Source organism: Amblyraja radiata, chromosome 4 (genome assembly GCF_010909765.2).
Source record: "Amblyraja radiata isolate CabotCenter1 chromosome 4, sAmbRad1.1.pri, whole genome shotgun sequence".
NCBI classification, from domain to species: domain Eukaryota; kingdom Metazoa; phylum Chordata; class Chondrichthyes; order Rajiformes; family Rajidae; genus Amblyraja; species Amblyraja radiata.
The window spans coordinates 66,066,220-66,085,149 of NC_045959.1; the positions used below are offsets into that span (position 1 = coordinate 66,066,220).

General features: G+C 41.9%; 1 protein-coding gene across 2 annotated transcripts in view; it reads right to left on the reverse strand.

Annotated features, from left to right (window-relative positions):
* garem1 (GRB2 associated regulator of MAPK1 subtype 1) overlaps window positions 1–18,930 on the reverse strand; it is a 103,173-nt gene that overhangs the window by 19,602 nt on the left and 64,641 nt on the right. For both annotated transcript variants that reach the window (XM_033019672.1, XM_033019673.1), the window contains exons 3-4: window positions 7,845–7,975; window positions 1,499–2,662 (exon numbers count right to left, since the gene is read on the reverse strand). In XM_033019672.1, coding sequence (XP_032875563.1) covers window positions 1,499–2,662; window positions 7,845–7,975 — 1,295 coding nt within the window. The remainder of the gene's footprint in view (window positions 1–1,498; window positions 2,663–7,844; window positions 7,976–18,930) is intronic.

Consider the following 18,930-nt stretch of genomic DNA (forward strand, 5'->3'; position numbering starts at 1 on the left):
TTTACAAAGCAATTCAGTACATCCGTATTCTTATCGCATTTCCGTGCAAAATATGGAAAATCTGTATTACTTGGCAGCTCTGTTAAACTGTAGCCCCTGGCTCTGGACTCCCCCGACATCGGGAACATGTTTCCTGCCTCTAGCATGACCAAACCCTTAATAATCTTATATGTTTCAATAGAGATGCCCTTTCATCCTTGTAAACTCCAGAGTATACAAGACCAGTCTCTCCATTCTATCAACATATGACAGTTCCGCCATCCTGGGAATTAACCTTGTGAACGTACTGTGCATTCCCTCAATAGCAAGAATGTTCTTCCTCAAATTTGGAGACCAAAACTGCACACAATACTCCAGGTGTGGTCTTTTTTTCGGGCCCTGCACAACTGCAGAAGGATCTCTTTGCTCCTTTTCTCAACTCCTCTTGTTACGAAGGCCAACATGCCATTCGCTTTCTTCACTGCCTGCTGTACCTGCATGCTTACTTTCATTGACTGATGAACAAGGACCCCCAGATCCCATTGTACTTCCCCTTTTCCCAACTTGACACCATTTAGATATTAATCTTCCTTCCTGTTTTTGCTACTAAAGTGGATCTCACATTTATCCACATTAAACTGCATCTACCATGCATCTGCCCATTCACCCAATCTGTCCAAGTCACCCTGCATTCTCATAGCATCCTCCTCAGTTCACACTGCCACTCAGGTTTGTGTCATCTGCAAATTTGCTATTGTTACATGTAATCCCTTCATCTAAATCATTAATATATATTGTAAATAGCTGCGGTCCCAGCACCAAGCCTTGCGGTACCCCCACTCGTCACTGCCTGCCATTCTGAAAGGGACCCATTAATTCCTACTCTTTGTTTCCTGTCTGCCAACCAATTTTCTATCCATGTCAGCACTTTATTGAAATGGTCATTCTTTTTACTTCCACTAGCAGGAATACAGCTAAGATATTGCAATGCAGCAGTTAGGGCAAGAAAGAGATCAGACCTCTACCCAAAATTATTGGTTTGTGATTCTCTGAAGCTATTTCATGAAAGTGGCAACTAACAGCATGCAAAATCAAGACATTTGATTTTTTTAAACCAATGCTATCTTCCTTCCACTTGGAAAGGTGTAAACATATATACAATAGATCAAAGTAAAACACCTTTACAGAAAAAGCTCCTAAGAAAGACAAATATCCAAACACAATGAGAACTTGTACACATGTGCAATGTTAAAATACTTATACTGGTTGTTTTGTTCCCATTTACAAGCAAAAACATGCACAAGCTAAAACTTTACAAGATATGCTCAAAATATTCATCATTTTCATATTCACAAGAGGCCTCATAGTTAAAATTAATATTTTTCAAATAACTAGTCAATACTTACTTCTTATTTGGAGATCTTGGAAATATGTATTATTTTACAACTTTCCAACACAAAATGGTTAATTGTTACGAATTAATAGGATGTGGCAAGTTTGCCATTAAACAAGAACTTACAGCTTCAGACTTTGGAGGCACTGGAGGTGGATGTAGAGAAATATCAGATGTAGACAATGGATGTGGAGAAGAAAGGCCTGAAGAAACCGGACATTTGGAGCAGATGGAATGTCTCTGATTACCGGATTTCAGTCCCTCTCCCACAGAGGAAGCATCTTGCCCACACCGTTTCCCCGAACCCTGATCTAACCAGAGCTCCTCATAGGGAAGTTCTGACTGCGACTGGATTCCAGATTCTTCAGTCACTTCAGGCAGCAGATAATCACTGCCACTATCTCCAGAATCTTGTGAAAGAAGGGTTTCATGAGAAAACAGAGTCCATTCATTGCTAGGATCTCTGCAACCGTGCAAATTAACTTCACTATTTCCATGCAAATTATTTCCATAAACACATACTGAAAGTCGATGGAACGACTGCGTCAATTCTTCACGAGCATAACTAAGGGAATTAGGCATGTGACTGTGCCCGGTACATCTAGTCTTCTTTGGGCTTTTACAATCTCCATTCCAGTCAGTCTTCACGTCCCGAACTGCTCGCGAATATTCTTCAATGTCAAATTGCTCCTGACAAATGCTGAATGAGTGCTGAACTATATTCACGTACCACATCTCTCCCTTAAGGAGACCTTCAGCCAAGGTAAACTTTGGCACAACTAAATGAAGTGGAAAGTGTACAGGTATCATTTTATTGTTCCGAAGTACACAGCACACAACCACAGTCTTAGTTTGGATATTAACAAACTTATAGCGATGACCTTCCCGAATGAGGTGTAAATCATAGGGGTTTCGTGGCGGAGCAGATGGAACGGTAACATTTACTGGTAACCTGGTCTTTTCAACAATATTGCGAATAGTATGCTCACCCTCTTGCATTTGTATCTCTAAGGGACTACGTGTACTGAATTTACCTTTACACTGGAAAGGCAGGCTAATGCTCTCATTAGTACGGTGATTCATACAGATAAGGCAGGGCATCTTTCCTCGTCCAAATTTACTGATGGAATTTAGTTTACCAATTTTCTTAAAAATAGTGTTCAGTCGTGATTTCTCTTTTGACGTCTTGGCATAAAGGATCTCTGCTTGTCCCATCAGAGTAAGTTCATCCCCGGTGCTTAGGGTGATGTTATACACTTCTGTATCTTCATTGCACTCCCCCGAGGCTACCTGAGGAAGAAAGGAAAACAATTAAACCTCAGAAGAACTTGAAAGCATTTCTAAACTTTTTCTTTTGTTTAACGATTCCAAACCATGATGGTTAGAATGCTTACCATTTTCTGATACATAGAACATAAAACGGTACAGCAGAGGAGAGCACCTATCAGCTCACAATGTCTGCACTGAACATAATGCTTAGTCAGACAAATCCTCTCTGCCTGCACATGATCCACCACATTCCTCCATTGCCTACATATCCATGTACCTATCCAAAAGCTTCTTAAATTTCACTGTCATACCGCTACCAGCTACCACCTCAGGTTGTTCAAGGCACCCACCACTCTATGCAAAGCAAACTTAGCCCGCAAAACTGCTTTAAACTTTGCACCTCTCATCTTAAGCTATGGCCTCTGTTTTTTGAGATTTCCACCTTGGGCGAAAGGCTGTGACTGTCTACCCTATCTATAAAATCCCTAATTTTATAAACTGTCATCAGGTCTCGCCTCAGCCTCCAATGTCCCAGAAAAAACAATCCTAATTTATCCAACCTCTTTCTAGCTAATACCTTCCAATCCAGACAGCAATCTGGTAAATGTCTTCCCTACCCTCTCCAAAGGCTCCACATTCTTTTTATAATGGGGCGAACAGAACCAAATGATACTGGATCCTAAGCTAAAAGTTGGGCAGAGATTACATAAATGAGAATTTAGAATGCTGAGGGGTAATTTGACCAAATGTTTCAAAATATCAAGAAAGTATGACAGAAATGTAAATTATGCTGACTGGAGAATTAAGCATTTGAGGATATTGTACACATATTAGCGCAAGACCCTCCAGGAATAAAGCTCACAAATAAAATGTAGAAATTTGGAATTGTTCCACAAATGGGATTTGACATTTGATTTGAAAGTTAACAGTTGAGACAGACATTTTTATAAATTGGGGCAAGGTAAATTAAAATATTATTAGACAGATGTAGGGAGAGTAAATTGGGAGCATGTAGGAAGGAACTGTAGATACCGGTTTAAACCAAAGATAGACACAAAAAGCTGGAGTAACTCAGCAGATCAGACAGCTTCTTTGGAGAAAAGGAATAGGTTCCTTTTCCCCTGACTCTCAGTCTGAAGAAGGGTCTCGACCCGAAACGTCACCTATTCCTTTTCTCCAGAGATGCTGTCTGACCAACTGAGTTACTCCACAAAATTGGGAGCAACTGTAATTAGGTAAATCCAAATCAGACGCGTGGAAGTTATTTTAATACAAGCTGATCAGAGTTTAGGACTGGCATATTCCAATAAGGAGGAGGAGCAAGGACATCGTGTTAAAGGTAAGATATTGTCAAGCTTGAAAGGGTTCAGAAAAGATTTATGAGGATGTTGCCAGAACTAGAGGGTGTGAGCTGCAGGGAGAGGTTGAGTAGGCTGGGTCTCTATTCGATGGCGGGCAGAAGGATGAGGAGTGATCTTATAGAGGTGTACAAAATAATAAGAGGAACAGATTGGGTAGATGCACAGAGTCTCTTGCCCAGAGTAGGTGAATCAAGGACCAGAGGACATAGGCTCTGAGGCCGAGTCGGGTCTCCGCTGCCGCTGCCTCCGCCACAGCTTCAGGGCCGAGTCGGGTCTCCGCTGCCTCCGCCTCAGCTCCGGGGCCGAGTCGGGTCTCCGCTGCCGCTGCCGCCGCCACAGCTTCGGGGCCGAGTCGGGTCTCCGCTGCCGCTGCCACTGCCGCCACCACAGCTTCGGGGCCGAGTCGGGTCTCCGCTGCCGCTGCTCCTGCCGCTACACCTCCGGGGCCGAGTCGGGTCTCCGTTGCCGCTGCTGCCGCCGCCACAGCTCCGGTGCCGAGTCGGGTCTCCGCTGCCGCTGCTGCCGCCACAGCACCGAGGCCGCCAGCTCCGCCATTAAGCCTCTGCTCAGACGGAGACGGGGACGGGGAATACGACCGAAAGCAAAGTCGCATCCCCCGAAGGAAGAGACCAAAACATGTTTCTCCCACCCCACCCACACACATACACAACTTAATAAAACAAAATTAACTAAAACATGACAAGGAACAAAAAGAAAGAAAAAAAAAACCAGACGGACTGCAGGTGGGCCGCAGCTGTTAAGCCAGTGCCGCCATCTTGGAAAATCACTGGGTCTTGATCACTGGGTACTTCCTGATTCCAGCTGAATGCTCTCGATTCCAATATCTTCAATTACCAATATAAATTTCAATCAACGTAGTAGGGCAGAACAGTGGCACAGCGGTAGAGTTATTGCTTTACAGCGCCAGAGACCCGGGTTTGATCCTGACTATGGGTGCTATCTGTACGGAGTTTGTACGTTCTCCGCATGACCTGCGTAGGTTTTCACCTGGTGCTCCGGTTTCCTCCCACACTCCAAAGACGTTCAGGTTTGTAGTTTAATTAGCTTCGGTAAAGATTGTAAATTGTCCCTTTTGTGTAGGATAGTGCTAGTCTACGAGGGTTGCTAGTTGGACCAGACTAGATGGGCCGAAGGGCCGGTTCCGTGCTGTATCTCTAAACTAAACTAGATTTATTAGGGAGCAGACTTCAGATTTCTATTACCTTATGTTAAGAAAAAGTGCTTCAAAGTTGCAGAAACAAACTGCTCATATTTTATAATGTTCGTTTGCTCTGGACACCCAAAATAGAGAAAAGATTTGTTCCAGCCATGCTCAAAAATCATTATATAATTTTAAACACGAGAAAACAAATTTATAAACCCTATTGACCTTTCATTTCAGTGAATCTACATTGCTTTCCCTATAAAACAAATATATCAAACTTGAGTTACAATGTGTAAAACAGAATGGTCAGAGTTGTACATCATAGAAACATACCACGATATCCATCAATTACAGTGTTTTTAACTGCACTGCTAGGGAGCAAACTAACGAAGATGTGGGTGGATGCTCCATGTTGTCCTGGATCACCAACTACCTGACTGGACAACCACAGTATACCAGGATACAGAACTGTCTCAGACATGGCAGTGAGCAACACAGGTGCCCCACGGGGGACGGTCCTCTCTCCCTTCCTGGTCCCCATCTACACCACAGACTTCAGATATAACTCGGACTCCTGCCACTTGCAGAAGTTTTGATCTGACTGCAATTGTGGGCTGCATTAGTGAGGGGAGGGCAGCTGAATACAGAGATGTAGTCAACGACTTTGTTGAGTGGTGTGGGCTGAATCATCTGCAGCTCAACACTGACAAGACTAAAGAGTTAGTGGTGGACTTTAGGAGGAGAGGAACAACACTGTCCCCCTGTCTCCATCAATGGTTTGGATGTGCAGTTTACCAGGGAGTACAAATTGGAGTGCACCTGGACAGCAAACTGGGCTGGTCCAGGAACGCTGAGGCCCTGTACAAGAAGGGACAGAGCCGGCTGTACTTTTTGAGAAGACTTCACTCCTTCAACGTCTGCAGTAAGATGCTGCAGATGTTCCACCAATTGGTGGTAGCCAGTACCATCTTCGTCGATGCCGCCTGCTGTGGCAGCAGGGCGAAAGCTGCGGACGCCAATAGGATTAACAAACTCATCAGGAAGGCTGGCTCCGTCCTGGGGCGGAGTTAGGTTCATGGGCAGTGATCTTGGAGGGGAGGATGCTCCTTAAACTGCGGAGCATCCTGGACAATATCGCCCCGTCCATGACACACTGGTCAACCTGAGGAGAGTACCTTCAGCAACAGACTAGTTCTACCAAGGTGCAGGACAGAATGCCACAGGAGACCCTTCGTCCCTGTGACTATCAAACTGTACAACTTGTCCCCCTTCTGTCGTGGGGTAGGCTGAGACCGACTCCCCTCCCCCCCGCCCCCAATCTTTGTATATCCTCAATCTTTTCTACTCATCACTTTAATTTCATCTATTTTGTGTTCTCATGACTATTGGCAGATCAATTTCCCTCCTGGGATAAATAAAGTTATATCGTATTGTATCGTATCGTACCCATTCCATGATAGGTTATTTAGCCCTACTTGCTTCAACATTACATCCCAATTGGGATAGGCCAAGCTTGTATGCAACAGATTCATCATTCCTCTTTGAATTCAAAGACTCTCAAAGTCAACATTCCAATAGCCAAGATTTAATATAAACCCGAAGGGCAACTTTTTCCTTGATTTCTCGGTCTTGTTCCAATAATTATCCATTTGGCTATATGGAACGAGCAGCCAGAAGAGGTAGTTGAGGCAGTGTGGCAACAATATTTTATAAAACACTTGAACAGGTAATTGGATACAAAAGGTAGAGGCATATGGGCCAAATGGGGCTGGCTTAGATGGAACACTTAGGCAGCATGGATGAGTTAGGCCGAAGGGCCTGTTTTCATGCTGTATGACTAAATTTAAACCTGCAAATAGTCATTTAATGCAGCATATGGCCAGAAATATCTATTTGCTCTGCTGCTTTGTGCTTTTCAGATTCTCATATCATCCTGAATTAAATTGCAACATGCCTTGTTATTGTCCACTCACTTAATTTCATTTTTAAACATAATGCTTGGATTGAATAAAATAGTGCGACTCAATGAACTCTATTCCTTGATTAATAATTAGAGAACAGCAATGGGCTCATCAGAAATGTTGGGAGAACATTCATTGTCTCATCCTACCCGAACTGGTCCCATTGACCCATTTTACCGAGTTCTACTTCCAATTTATCACTCAATTAACTAAAATTCTGTATGATCTCACGCTTTGGGCAGTTTGCTTTCAGATTTAAAATGTAAATCTGGGAATACTTCCCTATCCAGGGATCCATCTATAAATAGGGTACCCTTCAGAAATCCATTTTATTCTGCTGCTTCACTATTTTCACCAAATGATTGATAATTTAAACAAACATTACTTGCCACTCTGATCTTCCATTTTCTAGCGAATGGAAACATTACTATTGCTAATGCTTCATAACACTGAAAATAGAAAATGCTTTAAAATTGAAGTTTCATTAAATCTCTAGTTCAATTCACAGAACTCAGTGTTTTCAATTCAGTGTGTCAGTATGTTAACTTTTCTTTGGCCCCTATCAAGTCAAGTGAAGATTCATCCAGTATTTTGCAAAATATCACGAGAATATTACTATTTTAGATCCTCAGTGTTTGGTTGCCACTTTAATATCTACAGATTAGCTCACTTTCCTGAAACACACAAGCATCATAATCATTTATTCAAGATCTGACCTTAACATTAAACGTTATTTCCTCCATGACGTACACTCGTTCTGGAAAAGCTTTTGCCACCTCCTCCACACTGTTGAAGTATTGTACGGGCTCTTTGATATCTCTGTCTTGTTCCAATAATTTAAATTGTCCTGCAAAAGGCAAATAACAGAACAACATTTAATCAAATGGTTCATCAACAGTGTCCTAGCTTATCTATTGGGCATTCACAATTTTAAATAGCCCAGTTGAGCACAAAAAATGAAATGCTGTCCTTAAGAGATAAAGGTTTGCAAGAACAGGAAAGTTCAGAGTCAATGATTTTGAATGCAATAAAAACTCAACTCAACTCAACATTATCACTTGGACAGTGCCTTTAAACATAGCAAACCTGCCACCAGAAGCCATATTGCAGCATTATTGAATATTAATGCCAAGCCACTGTGAGAGCTATTAGCAAATTATCTCTTTAACTGAGCATTAGGTTAGCAAGCAATTACAAAGGTATTAAAAAAAGAAGAGGTTTTGAAAATAAATTCCGGACTGCATGCAGAAAGTATTCAGACCCCTTCATTTTTTCCACATTTTGTTACGTTACAGCCTTATTCTAAAATGGATTAAATTCATTTTTTTTAAATCATCAATCAATACACAATGCCCCATAATAAAAAAGCAAAAACAGGTTTAGAAATGTTTGCAAAGTAATTAAAATTAAATAACTGAAATATCACATTTACATAAGTATTCAGACCCTTTACTCAGTACTTTGCTGAGGCACCTTTGGCAGCAATTACAGCCTCAAGTCTTCTTGGTTATGACGCTATAAGCTTGGCACCTGTATTTGGGTTATTTCCCATTCTTCTCTGCAGATCCTCTCAAGTTCTGTCAGGTTGGATGGGGAGCATTGATGCACAGCTATTTTCAGATCCCTCCAGAGATGTTCGATCGGGTTCAAGTCCGGGCTCTGGCTGGGCCACTCAAGGACATTCACAGACTTGTCACGAAGCCACTCCTGCGTTGTCTTGGCTGTGTGCTTAGGGTCGTTGAACCTCTGCCCCAGTCTGAGGTCCTGAATGCTCTGGAGCAATTTCTGCAGCTTTGCTCCTTTCATCATTCCCTCAATCCTGACTAGTCTCCCAGTTCCTGCCGCTGAAAAACATCTCCGCAGCATGATGCTGCCGCCAACATGCTTCACCGTAGATATGGTATTGGCCTGGTTTCCTCCAGACGTGACACTTGGCATTCAGGCCAAACAGTTCAATCTTTGTTTCATCACACCAGAGATTCTTGTTTAGTTGCCTTTTGACAAACTACAAGACCCTACTCCCCCGATTGCTCCGTTTGGCCGGGCGACCAGCTCTATGAAGAGTCCAGGTGATTTCAGTTCTTCCATATAAGAATGACGGAGGCCACTGTGCTCTTCGGGACCTGCAATACTGCAGAAATTGTTTTATACCCTTCCCCAAATCTGTGTCTCGACACAATACTGTCTCGGAGGTCTACGAACAATTCATTCGTCTTCATGGCTTGGATTTGGCTCTGACATGCACTGTCAACTGCGGGACCTTATTTTGACAGGTGTGTGCCTTTCCAAATCATGTACAATCAATTTAATTTACCACTCGTGGACTCCAATCATATAACCATATAACAATTACAGCACGGAAACAGGCCATCTCGACCCTTCTAGTCCGTGCCGAACACGTATTCTCCCCTAGTCCCATATACCTGCGCTCAGACCATAACCCTCCATTCCTTTCCCGTCCATATAACTATCCAATTTATTTTTAAATGATAAAAACGAACCTGCCTCCACCACCTTCACTGGAAGCTCATTCCACACAGCCACCACTCTCTGAGTAAAGAAGTTCCCCCTCATGTTACCCCTAAACATCTGTCCCTTAATTCTCAAGTCATGTCCCCTTGTTTGAATTTTCCCTACTCTCAGTGGGAAAAGCTTATCCACGTCAACTCTGTCTATCCCTCTAATCATTTTAAAGACATCTATCAAGTCCCCCCTTAACCTTCTGCGCTCCAAAGAATAAAGCCCTAACTTGTTCAACCTTTCTCTGTAACTTAGTTGCTGAAACCCAGGCAACATTCTAGTAAATCTCCTCTGTACTCTCTCTATTTTGTCGACATCCTTCCTATAATTAGGCGACCAAAATTGTACACCATACTCCAGAATTGGCCTCACCAATGCCTTGTACAATTTTAACATTACATCCCAATTTCTATACTCAATGCTCTGATTTATAAAGGCCAGCACACCAAAAGCTTTCTTTACCACCCTATCTACATCCAACTGGCATAAATCTCTCTGTAGACTTTGAAAATCTACTTCATTACCCACAACCCCACCTATCTTAGTATCATCTGCATACTTACTAATCCAATTTACCACACCATCATCCAGATCATTGATGTACATGACAAACAACAGTGGACCTAACACAGATCCCTGTGGCACCCCACTAGTCACTGGCCTCCAACCTGACAAACAACCATCCACCATTACTCTCTGGCATCTCCCATTCAGCCACTGTTGAATCCATCTTGCTACTCCACCATTAATACCCAACCATTGAACCTTCTTAACCAACCTTCCATGTGGAACCTTGTCAAAGGTCTTACTGAAGTCCATATATACAACATCCACTGCTTTACCCTCATCAATTTCCCGAGTAACCTCTTCAAAAAATTCAAGAAGATTAGTCAAACATGACCTTCCAGGCACAAATCCATATTGACTGTTCCTAATCAGACCCTGTTTATCCAGATGCTTATATATATTATCTCTAAGTATCCTTTCCATTAATTTGCCCACCACTGACGTCAAACTAACAGGTCTATAATTGCTAGGTTTACTCTTAGACCCCTTTTTAAACAATGGAACAACATGCGCAGTACGCCAATCCTCCGGTACTATTCCCGTTTCTAATGACATTTGAAATATTTCTGTCATAGCCCCTGCTATTTTTACACTAACTTCCCTCAATGTCCTAGGGAATATTCTGTCCGGACCTGGAGACTTATAATAATAATAATAATAATAATAATAATAACTTTATTTATAAAGCACTTTAAACAACTGCAGTTGCCACAAAGTGCTGTACATGAGAACTCATGAACAAAAAGCTATTTCAAACAATTAAAAACCATTAAAAACCGTAAAACGAAGGACTTTAAAAAACACACTAAAAATTAAAAGACATTAAAAGCACTAAAAACAGGAGCAATGCCTCAGCCAGTGTCGAAAGCCAAAGAATAAATCCACTTATCCACTTTTATATTTCTCAAAAGTGTCAGTACTTCCTCTTCTTTGAATCTCATAGTTTCCATAGCTACTCTACTTGTTTCCCTTATCTCACATAATTCATTATCCTTCTCCTTGGTGAATACCGAAGAAAAGAAATTGTTCAATATCTCCCCCATCTCATTTGGCTCTGCAGATAGCTGTCCACTCTGACTCTCTAATGGACCAATTTTATCCCTCGTTATCCTTTTGCTATTAATATAGCTGTAGAAACCCTTTGGATTTACTTTCACGCCAAAGCAACCTCATCTCTTCTTTTAGCTTTTCTAATTTATTTCTTAAGATTCTTTTTACATTCTTTATACTCCTCAAGCATCTCATTTACTCCATGCTGCCTATAATTATTGTAGATCTCTCTCTTTTTCCGAACCAAGTGTCCAATCTCCCTTGAAAACCATGGCTCTTTCCAATTTTTACTATTTCCATTCAACCGAACAGGGACATAAAGATTCTGTACTCTTAAAATTTCACCTTTAAATGTCCTCCATTTCTCTTCCACATCTTTCCCATAAAACAAACTGTCCCAATTTACTCCTTTTAAATCCTTTCGCATCTCCTCAAAGTTAGCCTTGCTCCAATCAAAAATCACAACCCTAGGTCCAGTTCTGACCCTCTCCATAATTATATTGAAACTAATGGTATTGTGATCACTGGTCCCGAACTGTTCCACAACACGTACCTCTGCCACCTGACCCGTCTCATTTCCTAACAGGAGGTCCAGCACCGCCCCTTCTCTAGTAGGTACTTCTATGTATTACTGCAAAAAACTATCCTGCACACATTTTACAAACTCCAACCCATCCAGCCCATTTATAGAATGTGTTTCCCAGTCTATGTGTGGAAAATTGAAATCTCCCACAATCACTACCTTGTGCTTACTACTAATATCTGCAATCTCCTTACATATTTGCTCTTCCAATTCTCGCTCCCCATTTGGTGGTCTATAATACACCCCTATAAGTGTTGCTACCCCTTTCCCATTTCTCAGTTCCACCCAAATAGCCTCCCTAGACGAGCCCTCTAATCTATCCTGCCAAAGCACTGCTGTAATATCTTCCCTGATAAGCAATGCAACACCTCCACCTCTTGCCCCTCCAATTCTATCACACCTGAAGCAACGAAATCCTGGAATATTTAGTTTCCAATCACAACCCTCCTGCAACCATGTTTCACTGATCGCCACAACATCATACTTCCAGGTGTCAATCCAGGCTCTAAGTTCATCCACCTTTCTTACAATGCTCCTAGCATTAAAATATACACATTTAAGAAACCCACCCTCTCTTATTCTCTGTTTATTGTCTTTTTTTTCTCTCTCCCCTATATTTTGGGTCAGAGTGCTACCATTCTCTGCCTCCTGCATCACACACTGACTGCTAGCTTTCCCAATTTGAGTCCCTCCCCCCAACCATACTAGTTTAAAGTCTCCCCAGTAGCCTTTGCAAATCTCCCCGCCAGGATATTGGTCCCCCTCGAGTTCAAGTGCAACCTGTCCTTTCTGTACAGGTCGCACCTTCCCCAAAAGAGGTCCCAATGATCCAGAAACTTGAATCCATACCCACTGCACCAGTCCCTCATCCACTCATTTATCCTCCACCTCGCTCCATTCCTACTCTCACTGTCGCGTGGCACAGGCAGTAATCCTGAGATTGTTACCTTTGCAGTCCTTCTCCTTAACTCTCTACTTAACTCCCTAAATTCTTCTTTCAGGGCCTCTTCTTTTTTTTACCTATGTCGTTGGTACCTATATGTACCACAACCTCAGGCTCCTCTCCCTCCCATTTCAGGATTTCTTGGACACGTTGTAGAAACATCTCAAGGATAATCAAAGGAAACAGGATGCACCAAAGCTCAATTTTGAGTGTCGTAGCAAAGCGTCTGAATACATATGTAAATATGATATTTCAGTTATTTCTTTTTAATTACTTTGCAAAAATTTCTAAACACCTGTTTTCCCTTTTTTATTATGAGGTATTGTGCATAGATTGATGATAAAAATAATAATTAATCCATTTTAGAATAAGGCTGTAACGTAACAAAATGTGGAAAAAGTGAAGGGGTATGAATACTTTTTGAATGCACTGTATTCGGCACTAGTTAGGGCAGGTGCAGAATTGGTTAACTTTAAATATTTCTTAGCAGTAGAATGAAGGCATACATTTGAGAAAGCATTAGAATTGTTAAAACTGGAAGTAGCAAAAAAAAACCCAGCAATGATTCCAAAAGTGGATCAGCTGCAGCAAGACTGAAGCAGTTCCACAAAAAAAAAAACAACGTTCTCACAGATGGCATGAACAGAATGTTAAAAAAAAAAATCAAAAAAATCACAGGTCTAAATCAGAATAATTTGACTGATAATAATCAAAGATGTAGATTTTTGTAGCAACTGATGAAACTTGAAGATGGAAAATAGCAATCTATCGCCTGTATCAGAATACGCTTCATTAGACAACAGGCCTGGCAAAATTGTCTCAAAATACTAATTATTCAAAATCAAAGCAATGTCCCTGTGAATGCAAGTAGCAAAGAAAAGCAAAATGACACTATGAACACAGTGGTGCCTCATTCATTTTCGAGACCCGTGTGATTGTTTCCAAGTTTTATTAAGTGTAAAGGTGTTTAGAATTCATTATATTACAGACATTCAGTTGCAATTTTTCAAAGTTCAACACTATGATTCCAAAATGATGAACAAGAACTCGGCTCGCGTCAGTCGCTGCCGAAAAACATTTGAAAAAAAATCAGCTGTCTTCTTGCTCGTGCTGAGATTGATATCACCCCCCCCCCCCCCACCCCCCCCGTTCTCGGGCCCTGCCTGCCAAAGATCATAGAGCGGAGCCTGTAGCCTGGTGCGGAGCCTGTAGCCGGGAGCGAGGTTCGGGAACCAGCCCTTCCCTCTGACGACGCGCCCCACCCCCTCCCCTCAAACTCTACCCACCTCCCTCTCTGCCCCCCTCTCTGCCTGCCGTGGGGGTAACGGGTAGGGGACGGGTGCGTTTTGCAGCTGGGAGCGAGGGATTATTGCGCTCTGACGACGCCCCCCCCCCCACCCCGCAAACTCATTTATCAACTGAAGGCTGATAAATCCCAAGGGCCTGATGGTCTGCATCCCAGGGTAGTTAAGGAAGTGGCTCCAGAAATCGTGGGCGCATTGGTGTTCATTTTCCAATGTTCTATAGACTCAGGATCAGTTCCATGTGATTGGAGGGTAGCTAATGTTATCCCACTTTTTAAGAAAGGCGGGAGAGAGAAAACAGGAAATTATAGACCAGTAGCCTGACATCAGTGGTGGGGAAGATGTGGGAGTCAATCATAAAAGATGAAATAGCGGCACATTTGGATAGCAGTAACAGGATTGGACCGAGTCAGCATGGATTTACGAAGGGGAAATCATGCTTAACTAATCTTCTGGAATTTTTTGACAATGTAACTAGAAAAATGGACAAGGGAGAGCCAGTGGATGTAGTGTACCTGGATTTTCAGAAAGTATTTGATAAGGTCCCACAAAGGAGAGGGGCAAAATTAGGGCACATGGTATTATGGGTAGAGTGCTGACATGGATAGAAAATTGGTTGGCAGACAGGAAACAAAGAGTAGGGATTAACGGATCCCTTTCAGAATGGCGGGCAGTGACTAGTGGGGTACCGCAAAGCTCGGTGCTGGAACCGCAGCTATTTACAACATACATCAATAATTTAGATGAAGGGATTCAAAGTAACATCAGCAAATTTGCAGATGACACAAAGCTGGGTGGCAGTGTGAACTGTGAGGAGGATACTATGAGAATGCAGGGTGACTTGGACAGGTTGGGTGAGTGGGCAGATGCATGGCAGATGCAGTTTAATGTGGATAAATGTGAGGTTATCCACTTTGGTGGCAAAAACAGGAAGACAGATTATTATCTAAATGGTGTCAAATTGGGAAAAGGGGAAGTACAACGGGATCTGGGGGTCCTTGTTCATCAGTCAATGCATCAGTAAGCATGCAGGTACAGCAGGCAGTGAAGAAAGCGAATGGCATGTTGGTCTTCATAACAAGAGGAGTTGAGTATAGAAGTTTGCGTATAGAAGAGGTCCTTCTGCAGTTGTACAGGGCTCTAGTGACACCACACCTGGAGTATTGTGTGCAGTTTTGGTCTCCAAATTTGAGGAAGGACATTCTTGCTATTGAGGGAGAGCAGCGCAGGTTCATAAGATTAATTCCCGGGATGGCAGGACTGTCATATGTTGATAGAATGGAGCGACTGAGCTTGTATACTCTGGAATTTAGAAGGAGAGGGAATCTTATTGAAACATAAGATTATTAAGGGTTTGGACACGCTAGAGGCAGGAAACATGTTCTTGATGTTGGGGGAGTCCAGAGCCAGGGGCCATAGTTTACGTATAAGGGGTAAGGCATTTAGAACTGAGATGAGAAAACACTTTTTCACACAGAGAGTTGTGAGTCTGTGGAATTCTCTGCCTCAGAGGGCAGTGGAGGCTGGTTCAATGGATACTTTCAAGAGAGAGCTTGATAGGACTCTTAAAGATAGCAGAGTCAGGGGATATGGGGAGAAGGCAGGAACGGGATAATGATTGTGGATGATCAGCCATGATCACATTGAATGGTGGTGCTCGCTCAAAGGGCCGAATGGCCTACTCCTGCACCTATTGTCTATTGATCCTGAGATCTGAATCCCTGTACCAATTCCTGAGCCACACATTCACTACATCCTCCTACTCCTACCCTCACTGGCACATGATGCTGGGAGTAATCCAGACACTACTAACCTCATGGTCCTGCTTATTAATCTTCTGACTAACTCACTACATTTACCGTGTGTGACCAAATATGAACAATAGTTGAATACATCTCTTCTAATTCTGAAAGCCTTACAGGTATATTGTTTTGGACTGTATACATGATTCATATTTTTTTCGAAGTTTATCAAGTGAAATTTTTATGTTATGCTGACGTTTGTTTAGGGTCAGAGGTCAAATATGACTGGTCGCGTGTGTGACCTCACATGGAAGCATTTTTTTCATAACTCAGTTTTATCTTACAAACTGTGAATTTAAAAAAGCTAGTATGTTCATATATTTTGCAGACATGCATTATAGTTCTGTGTGTAGGAAAATAGCAATGATTATGATTAATCTCTTACAATAATTTTTTAACGTAGTAATTTATGTATGTGATGAAATCTGGCCACGTGTGTGACATTTTGGTTCACTTTCCAAAAAATGGCCCATGTCATTTGTGTCAATATGCACAATGATTTCTAACCCTTCTTTTGAGAATATTCTGCAGCTGCATCACTACCCTGGCACTAGAGAGCCAACCAGCCTACAGTCCTGTCTGTGGCAGAGAATCTCCTGTTTATCCTCCTAACTATTAAGTCTCCAATTATCATAGCCCTGCTTGATTTTCCCGCTATGCCTCAGCCAGTCTAGGTACCACAGACTTGAACAATCAATCCCATCAACAGTATCAAAATGGTATACATGCCTCAATAGCAATGACCACAGGGGATTCCTGCACTCTCTGCCTACTCAATTTACCTGGTGGTCACCCAGCTACTTTCTGCCTGATCTTTCAGTGTGATCATCTCACCAAAACTCCTATCTATGATGCCCACAAAACCCCGAGTGCATCCAGCTCCAGCTCCTTCAATGCGGTCTGTCAGGAGCTGCAGCTGGACTTGCTTCCCATAGGTGCATTCAACAAGGGTACTAGAATTTTCTCTGACATCCCACATCCTACAGGAGGACTATACCATTGCTTTAACTGCCTTCAAGCCTACACCAAGACTGAAGAGAAAAGTTAAAATACCTCATCTGTTCCTACCTGTTCTCAGCCTCCATGTCAAACAAATATTCCAACTACAAGTCACAAATACAATCGGGGAGACAAATTCATAATAGATATATTTTCATAATTTTGCTATTTTTGGTCAGAATACCAAAAATATTGCATTTCATATTTCTAAAGAAGCAATTGAATTTGAACTCATTTAGATTCTGAGACAAGTCAGAAAATTCACAACCACATACAAAAAACAGTAAAAGTTATAGCCTCAACTTGAGGTGTATTGTGCAATATCTCAACTAAGATACAAGATATTGGCTTTAATTCAAAATAACTCAGCTTTGTTTTCTTCCTTTTCTTTCCTCAGCAACAAAATGCATCCTGACAAAACTAGGTCAACAACATTTTCATCAGTTAAGTTTTACATCAGATTATTATAACAGCAGCTGCATACAACAACATACACATTTGTCAATACAAAAACAAAGCCCTGTTTCTTCAGAGATTTTAACTACTTTATCATTTTTTTTGGCATCACAATGTATTAATTGAGAAAAGCGAATAAGTAATAAGGCTTCCAAATTCCATCGATTGTAATCATTCTGCTGACTGGTTAACATGCAACAAAAGCTTTTCACTGTACCTCGGCACATGTGACAATAATATGTCCTGACCAATATAGGGAGGCTTTTCAGAATGATACCAATTCTCAGCTATCTTACACAGAGACCTCAGTGCATTTCAAGAATAAGACTTCAATAATTAGAAAATATAATGATATATTTTCTACGTACAATACATGGAAAAGGAAGTTTTTAAGATGTTGTCAGGTGCTTTGCGTTCCTCTCTGCTTCATAAAACATAGGGTTAGCTCCTATGCTATTGATACATCTTCTCATTGTCATAGCTCAAAGCATGCTTCCGCTTTTCTACAGCAACTTGCTTCAGGTGGCGCTGAGCCCTTCTCTGGTGATATGAATTTAAGATTATGAAAAATAAATCACACAACCTTCCACCCACAACTGTACTGTCAAATTCAGCTCTGGATGAATTTAGCTGGATCACGAACAATGATGAGAGAGAGTGCAGGAAGGAAATTAAGTAACATGGTGTTAGAACAACAACCTCGCCTTCAATGTGAGCTAGACGAAGAAGCTTGTTATTAACTTCATGAAGCATGGTGGAGTACGTGCCCCAGTCAAAGGCGAGGATGTGAAAATGGTTGACAGCTTCAAGTTCCTTGGTGTTAATATTACCAATGATCTGTAATGGATCAATTGTATCGATGCAATTGCCAAAAAGGAACACTACACCTCTCTGACCTGAGGAGACTGAGAATATGTGGTATGTCTCCAGTGACTCAAACTTCTACAGATGCACCAGACACCAGATGTCGGGTTGCATCACAGCTTGGTTGGGAAATAACTCTGTCGAATACCGCAAGAAATTGCAGAGAGTTATGAATGTGGCCGAGTCCATCGCACAGACCAGGCTTCCCACTATTGATTCCAACTACACTTCACGCTGCCATGGAAAAGCAGCCAGTATAATTAAGGATTTTCCCACCCTGATCATTCATCATTCTCTCTGTTCCCATCCAGCAGAAGGTACCATCTTGATAGCATGCACCACGAGACAGGTTCTTCCCCTCAATTATCAGACTTCTGGATGATCCATTAGATAGGGTACTGTTTAATTCACCTCTACCCCAACAAGGACATTGGGCTTTGTCTACGGAAACAAGAACAAGAGAACATAGGTTTAAGGTGAGAGCCCAAGTTGTCCTACAACTTTAGGCTGTGCACGCCATACGCAAGAAGAAGAAGAAGAAGAAGTAGAAGAAGGAGGTGAGAGCGGAAATATTTAATAAAAACCCGAGGGACACCTTTTTCCATACGCTTGAAATTGAACTGATTGCATCTAAGTAGTGTATATCTGATCTATTTGGATTGCATACAAAACAAAACTTTTCACTGTACCTATTTACATGTGACAATAATAAAC